The sequence below is a fragment of the Triticum aestivum genome, chromosome 2A (genome assembly GCF_018294505.1).
Source record: "Triticum aestivum cultivar Chinese Spring chromosome 2A, IWGSC CS RefSeq v2.1, whole genome shotgun sequence".
Classification (NCBI taxonomy): Eukaryota; Viridiplantae; Streptophyta; class Magnoliopsida; order Poales; family Poaceae; genus Triticum; species Triticum aestivum.
Window position 1 is genome coordinate 16,487,089 of NC_057797.1, and position 8,366 is coordinate 16,495,454.

Genomic DNA, 8,366 nt, shown 5'->3' on the forward strand with positions numbered 1-8,366 from the left:
GCCTATGGTAAATTCGTAAATCTCAAGATGATATGCTAGCTCAGGCTCTCGTAGGTGCTCATAGTGGTAGGATCTTAATTTAAAAGACAGGACCGGGCCGACGGCCTCAATGATTTTTTAAGCTAATAATACCGTTCTGCAATTGAACGGGCGAAAACCAATCAAATCGGCCGATCTTCTAAAAAAAACGATGAATAAATCGGGCATATGAACCGGAAAAAACGGAAAATTGATTAATGCAAAATTTGGCAGATGTGGGATTTGATCCCAGGATACATGGAGTAAAAATTGCATGCTCATGACCCAATAACCAACTGGGTCATACCCCTTTATGGTCCATTCTAAGAAAGTAACCTTACTTGACCATTGTCTAACACTATATTAGCATATATAAATATTTCTAAACAAATATTATTTTATGTAAAAAATGCGAACAACGAACAGATGAACCGATGGTCCAACCAGTAAAAACTAGAACCAACGGGCTCGCCGGTTCGAGAATGTGTATGTGTCCATAGAATAATAAGTATGTAGGCCGTGCAGTTGATCAAGGCAAAAAGACCGGATCGTTCCCAGCATGCGATGGTGGTCTCAGAAGTAAAGAGTCGTATGGGTACAAGGGAGTGTTGTGTTACTCACATCTCTAGAGAGCAAAATAATGTTAGTTATGTGTTAGCAAACTTCGGTTGAACGGAGAACCGTACTATGGTCTGGCTCCGCTCTGGACCTGCTAATGTCCCTAGTTTGTGTAGGGATGAATTTGTGTGCTCTTGAGTAATACAATCCTTTTACCATCCCCACACACAAAAAAAAGAATAATAAGTGTACGTGCGTATATTCAAGCGTTTGTGTCTGTACCGTGTTAAAAAACGAGCAACAATTTTTTAGGTTTCCGAATAATGCTTTTTTATCTATATCTATATCTATACCTACTAATAAAGCAAGGTGCGTTACCTACTAATAAAGCAAGGTGCGTTTCTCCAATTTTTTCATCCGTTCACCACCTAAACATATCAAAACTTTTGTATTCAAGATGGTACTAAAATTTTAGGTGTCCGTACGCTAAAAAGGAAAAGAAAACGCTTCGTCTTAAATTACATTGATGGACCGCGCGTGGCCACGAACTAAGCCCAAGGAAAATACTGGGGCGCACAAGCCCAGAGAAAATAAAAAAAAATGCGGACTCCTGGAGTCGAACTCACAACCTGAAGCGTGTGTGCAATGTGATCAGGCCAACCGAGCTAGCACAGTTTTACATTTACAAGTAGTAATTGGTTGTCCTATATATTGTAATCCATCTAGCCCAATTTTTTTTGAGGGGGTGTCTAGCCCAGTTGGGCCTCCATATGCCCACCGGCCCCTAATCAAATTCTATTTTTCGTTCGTCCATCAATTGATAAAAATTAATTTGATTTGTTGGGCCTTTTTCAGATTTTTTTCGTCTGTCTATAGAGTAATAAAAAATGAAATTATTTTATGGGCATTTTTTCCGATAGAAAGGTGTGCATTCATGGGCTACGCGTGGAGTACCAGAAAATAGATGGTTGTGTCGGAATTGAACTCATGAACTCTCCTATTGTCCTAATAGCCGCAACCAACTTGGCTAACATATAGATATTAATCTGTTCCACCTCGCTGATTTAGACTGATTTCTACCAGTTTATATACTTCGTAATTTACATGAAATTTCAGTAAGAAGATAACTGGCGAAACGTAATTGTGGGTTGCCTTCAAGACACTAAAGGAAGGATGCATTTCGATAATTAATAGAATTATGTGGGCTGTCTTGGTGACCGTGTATTAAAGGAAGGGATTTCAAGGACATCTGGATGTATTCACATTTCAAGGATTGGACGTGCATGAGTTTCTTAAAAAAAACGTACTAAAGGAAATGTGAAAGGAAGGATGGCAATGATGGGAGGTTCGTGTATATATTAAAGGAAGGAAATTGTATTCAAAAGGAATGGAAAACCACGTGTGACCAAATAAGAAGGAAGGAAATGAATCGATCAAAAAAAGAAAGGAAATTAATAACGAAAATAAAATCGACTGTTTCCGGCAAATACCTAAAATACATTCCGCCAAGTAGGCATGCGATAACAATTAATTGATAACAATTAATTTCCTAGACCACAAGGTGTTGATTATTCTTTTTTAGAAAATGGGATAACATCTGCATTGAAAATCTAGCATACACGCTAGCCACAATATCAAGGCATTTTTCTGTAGTCATAAAGATCATGCGAGGTTATTTCATACTATAGCTGAGAATGGATTTATTTGTAGTCAGAAAGATAATGAGGGCTAGCCAATGAGTAATAGGATGAAACAACCTTTTTTTTCCTTCCTCTCCTTTCACTGTTTGGAGGGAGTAGCTCACGGATGACGGCACTCACGTCTATCTCAATGAGATTAATTTTTGAAGTTTTGTTAAACACTTCTTTCTCTAGCGCAGAATGATAGTGAGTCATGCGATGGCCGAACTCATCATCTTAAGATTAACGATATGTTCACGGTGGTCTTATTAGGTGTACTCGACGACCACAGTCGGCGGGACGGAAAGGACGATAAGCGATGATATATATGGGACACTATGTTCAAATGCACGGCATGCACCTACTTGGAGGGGTTCTTGAGCTATGCTTTATTGCACTAGGTCTGTATGATATTATTTTTCTCCCGTTGCAGCGCACGGGCATATTTGCTACTCCCTCCTTCCATCTATATAAGGCCTAATGCGTTTTTAAGACCGCCTTTGACTATTGTCAAGATTAATAATACATGACATGCACAATGTGAAAATTATATCATTGAAAGCTCCTTTGACACACGAACTTAATGGTGTGCTTTGTGTTAGTTGCATGTCATATATTATTACTCTAGTATTTGGTCAAAGTTGGCTTCGAAAAACGCATTAGGCCCTATATAGATGGAAGGAGGGAGTAGTAAGGTATGAAAGAAGTTGCGTGTAGTCTCGCTGACGTGTGGGTGCCGGTGCGCGTGCGACGTGGGGAAGAATTGATGGGTGGCGTGACCGTGTGAGCACACGCGTGACCTTTGCGGCAGGCCAACGTCGCCCCTGGCTTTATCATTCGTACTAGTAATTCACAAAGTGTGGTGGAGGTGGCCTTGGCAGCGTTCACACCGCACCATACGCGCGTTCACACTGCTGCCTCCATCTCCTTCTCCCTCCCACCCCAGCACCACGGCATTGGCGACTTCGCTCGATGGATCCGCCGATGCCGATGTCGATGTCCGTTGTGTTCCCGTCGATCGATCCGCCCAAGCCGGCGGCCGTCCTCTCCATGGATCTCCTGCTGGAGGAGGCTCTCCGGGCCATGGCGCGCGCGGCGGAGCAGTTCCGCTCCCTGGGCGAGAAGCAGGCCAAGCGCCTCATGGTCGCCGGCGCCGGGGGCGGCAAGCTGCGGGAGGTGGCGACCCAGCTGGAGCAGGTCCGCGACCTGCTCGGGGGCGTCGACGACGGGGGCAGCTCTCCGGCGGCGGCGGAGTCCTTCTACGGCATCGACGACCTGCTTGATGAGATTGAGTACCACAGGATCGCCTTCCACCTCGAAGCCTCCCCAAATCCAAATCCAAAGGTCAGCAATCCCCTGGCTTCTGCTCTCAGGCTGGGCAGGCGATTCCTTAGCAGCAGCAGCGATGGGCAGGCGTCCCGCTCCCGGTGGTTCCTCAAGGACCTGGATTCCGTCGCAACCAGTTTGGCCTCTCTGCTCAACCAAGTCCAAGGATCCAGTCTGCCACTTGCCATCTCCGATGCGCCGCCCCAGGACAACAAGGTGTTTGGCCGCAGCAGGGAGCTCAATGACATTGTTCAGATGCTGACAGAGCCGCTCTCGTCCCACCAGCCTACCCTCCAGGTGATCTCCATTGTTGGCTTCGGCGGTCTGGGCAAGACCACGCTCGCCCAGTCGGTCTACGATCACATCCGAGTACAGCGCCACTTTGATCTCACGGCATGGGCACATGTCTCCGCCAAGCCTGACAGACTGGAACTAGCAAATCAGATACTGCGTTCGGCCAGCCCAGCCTACCGTGGATCCATTGACAAAGATGCCACCTTCGGAGCTCTTCAGTCGCAACTCACTCAACTTCTGGCATCCAAGAGATTTCTGCTTGTTCTCGATGATGTGTGGGATGTGCCCCAAGATACATGGCAAGAACTCCTCATTCCTCTTAAATCTGCCCAAAGTGGGAGCAGAATTATTGTCACCACCAGAACACCAAAGGTTGCTGACATGCTCGGTGCATCTCACACCTACCACCTGAATCCACTGGGCATCGAAGATTGTTGGTCCTTGTTCCACCGATATGCTTTTGGGGGCTGGAGCACACATGATTCCAGTGATGAACTGGAGCAGATTGGGAGGGTGATTGTTGCTAAAGTCGACGGGTTGCCTTTGGCTGTCAAGGTGCTGGCAGGACTGCTTGGAGCTACAAAGAGCACAAAGTACTGGCGTATTATCTCGGAAAAGCAATTTTCCGGAGATGCCACTCTCTCCTCGCTGCGTTTGAGCTACAGTTACCTGCCAGGACGACTCAAGCAATGCTTTGCATTCTGCAGCATATTTCCCAGGAACTGGAAGTTTGACCAAAAAACCATGATCCGCCTTTGGATGGCGAATGGTTTTATACAGTCCCAAACCGACACTGGTAAAAGGATGGAGGATCTGGGCACAGATTATTTCAATGCTCTCCTATCTCGGTCATTCTTCCAAACTCTTAGGCAGGGCCCTCGCACACACTGTATCATGCATGACCTGATCCATGATCTTGCAGTGTCAGTTTCAACCAATGATTGCTTTCAAATTGAGCCTGGCATGACCCGTTCTATCCCCTCAACGGTGCGCCATATCTCGGTCACTACAGATGGCGTACAAGACATCAATGCTGCCATCAACATGCTACCGAAAAAGCTGCGCACCTTGTTAGTTCTGAGAACTCGTTCTTTCTCCTCATATTGCCTTCAAGGAGACTTCTTAGCGAAGCTCAAGACTCTGCGGGTGCTTGATATTAGCCACTCTGATTACACTGAATTGCCAATGTCCATTTCCTGCTTAATCCATCTCCGTTACCTGTCCCTGTGTCGCACCATTCGGAGTCTTCCAGAGTCGACAAGCAAGCTGCTCCATCTACAAACGTTGCACTTTACAGACAGGTGTTCCCTTGATAAGCTTCCAGCAGGAATAAGTAGGCTTGTAAAGTTGCGGCACCTTGGAATCGACATGAAGTACATTGCACAGGTGCCAGGCATTGGTCGGCTTATTGATCTGCAGGGATCTGTTGAGTTCTGTGTTAAAAAGGGGGGAGGGCATGCCTTGCAGGAGCTGAATGGCATAAACGGTCTCCATGGCCAACTAAAAATTAAAGGTCTTGACAATGTTTTGAGCAAGGATGAAGCCACCAAGACCGACATGAAAAGAAAAGAGAATCTCAGGGCGCTGAGACTGGAATGGAGTTCAGCTAGTAGAATTCTCACCCCCGTGACTGACTATGAAGTACTAGAAAACCTACAGCCACATCAAAACTTGAAGGAACTTCACATTGTGAGGTATCTTGGTGCAACAGCTCCGAGTTGGTTACAGTATGCTGCGCTGAGGGAGCTGCAATCCTTGCACCTTGTTAATTGCAGGAGCTTGGGCGTTCTACCTCCACTGGGGCTCCTGCCGTCACTCCAACAATTACACATGAAGGAGCTGTGCACAGTTAAACGAATTGGACATGAGTTCTATGGTACAGTTGACTTGTCATTTCCATCCCTGAAGGTTCTTGTGTTTGATGACTTTCCCAGCTTGGTTGAGTGGTCTGAAGTGAGGGCCGTTCCATTTCCTTGTCTGCAGAAGCTAGAGATTGTAGACTGCCCAAAGTTGATTCAAGTTCCTGCATTTCCCCCATCTGTCTCTGAACTTACAGTGGAGCGAACATTGTTGATATCCAATATGAGGCTTGCTCCATATTCTTCGTCAAGATTAGAGATATTCACACTGAGTGTTTCCACAACTAGTGTACTTTGCAGGGGACTATTCCATCAAAGCCATCTCGAATCTATTGTGGTTTTAAACATAAACGCTGGCTGCAAGCAGCTTGTTTCTGCTGAGGGACTGCACACCTTTACGTCTCTCCAAAAGCTTCAGCTGTGCCACTCTGACATATCAGATCAGAATTTGGGAAGTCTTCTTCAGGTGCTGCCCTCTTTGTACTCGGTTGAGATGATAGATCTGCCCAACATGACATCTCTTCTGGTGCCAACAAAAAATAATCTGTGTACTACCGTCACGGAGTTGCAAATATCCAACTGTCCACAGCTCTCTTCTATAGTCTCCTTGGGTACTTTTGTTTCACTGAAACGTTTGGTGATTGAGAAATGCCCCAAACTGACGGCAGCATCCTTCCCAGTAAGTTTTTGGAGACTCACAGCCCTCAAGGTTCTGAGTATATCATACTGCACAGAGTTCCAGTCCTTGCCTAGTTGTGGTCTGCCAAACTCAATAGAAGCACTTCATCTCGTTGGGTGTCACCCAAAGCTGCATGAAAGTTCAAGCAACAGGACTGTCAATTCCTGAGAGAAGATTTCTACTCTACACAAAACATTGATGGCAAAATTCATGTTTTATGTTTGCACCTGTTTCTTTCGTTCTTACTACTTCCAGTGGGTATTTTTCAGTTTATTTTGTAATTGTGCCGCCATGTGTTAGCTGTAAATACCGATCTGTGATTTTGATTCTGATGATTTGTTACCTGTACTTCTATCATGGTTCAGATTAGAACCCACCCTTATTGTTTTGTCGAGATGTGGGAATCAAAGTATGTTTTCCTTCTTCCTTCAGTTTCTGTGTGGAAATCCTTTTCACTGTGGATGACAATTCTTATCGCTTTGTCGAAAAACAATTCTTACCGCTTTCAGTTGTACACATCACCATGCTGGCACTCTTGACAAGGAGAAGAACACTATTGAAGGGTTGTTGCATTTGTACCATAATTTCTTTTAACCAATTCATGCATCTCCATTATGCATGCTCATACAGTGATGCTCCTTCCATTCCACAATGTAGTGTGTATAGATTTTTTGAGAAGTCAAAATTTGCAAACCTTGACCAAGTTTATAGAGAAAATTATTTATATCTACACTACCAAATATATAAAAATATGAAACTACGTCTTATGATAAATCTAATGATATATGCTTGGTATTCTAGATGTAAATGTTTTTCTCTATAAACTTGATCAAAATTTGTGAGGTTTGAATTTTTGAAAAATTTACATGCACCGAGGGAGTACAAGTTATCTCATACATAATGTGTCGATCGATTTAATAATTGGAGGAGCGTTATGCATGACTATTGGATTTAGTTCAGATCCTTTAGTGCCTATGCATTTTAGCTTCAGAAGAGGAAAATACCTATCATGTTGGCACACCTGAAACGGAATCGAATATGTTTGGTGGAGTTAAATGAACGTGTCTGCAGTGGTCAATCAGTCAGTGGACATGCATAAATATATACTCCCTCCGTCAGGAAATACTTGTCATCAAAATGAATAAAAATGGATGTATCTAGATGTATTTTAGTTTTAGATACATCCCTTTTTTGTCCATTTTGATGACGAGTATTTTCGGATGGAGGGAGTAGTGAGTACATACTACCTCACTTCAGTCTTCTGGTTAACATATTACATATGAGACCTGCACGATGCTGAGAGTGTTGAAAAACTTGATACATGTCTCTGGATTTATGTCAAAACCTTCGCATCTGTTCCAGAATTGCATGATTCTACCTGTATTTTTGTCTTCTCTCTCACAGCTGAAAGCTGCAAATGATTGGCCCACGACTCCAGGTTCAGAGGAATCCTTTGATCCCGTGTTAATTTGTTTTGTTTTTCATTTCAAGAAAGTAGGGATTGACTGTTTAGATTAGAAGACCTTACTGTTAATCGCTAGAAAGTACTCCCTTTGTTCACAAATATAAGATGCTTTGGATATTTCAATATGAAACATATGGACCGAAATGAGTGAACAAACACATTGAAATGTGTCTATATACGTTTGAATCAGAAAACAAAGTTAAACATCTTATACTATGTGTGAACAGTAGAGGGAGTAGCAATTTTTATGATCTAACTTGTGCTTTATGATTCCATGTGTTCATCTCTTAGTACAATAGCTCTGATATATGTTACCGTGGCAGGTTCTGAAATGTCAGTTAAATATTTACTGGAAGTCCAAGAAACTAGCTTCCGAAAATCTTGTGCCATAGATAGAACATAGTTAAATTCACAGCTGCAGTCCTCGTATACAGTTCAGAGGAGTGAATAGCACACTACTATCACTTATTGTTTAGCGTTCCAAATAA

The 8,366-nt window shown here is 43.7% G+C and overlaps 1 protein-coding gene across 1 annotated transcript; it reads left to right on the top strand.

Moving 5' to 3' along the window:
• Positions 1-3,110: 3,110 nt before the first annotated feature.
• LOC123187014 (putative disease resistance protein RGA3) lies at positions 3,111-6,844 on the top strand. The gene has a single exon (XM_044598759.1). It carries the CDS (start codon positions 3,228-3,230, stop codon positions 6,579-6,581), a length of 3,354 nt encoding a protein of 1,117 aa, XP_044454694.1. The 5' UTR covers positions 3,111-3,227; the 3' UTR covers positions 6,582-6,844.
• The last annotated feature ends 1,522 nt before the right edge of the window (positions 6,845-8,366 follow it).

What these genes read in the sequence shown, in the direction of transcription:
- LOC123187014 (XM_044598759.1), top strand. Translation starts at nt 3,228, where the DNA reads ATGGATCCGCCGATGCCGATGTCGATGTCCGTTGTGTTCCCGTCGATC.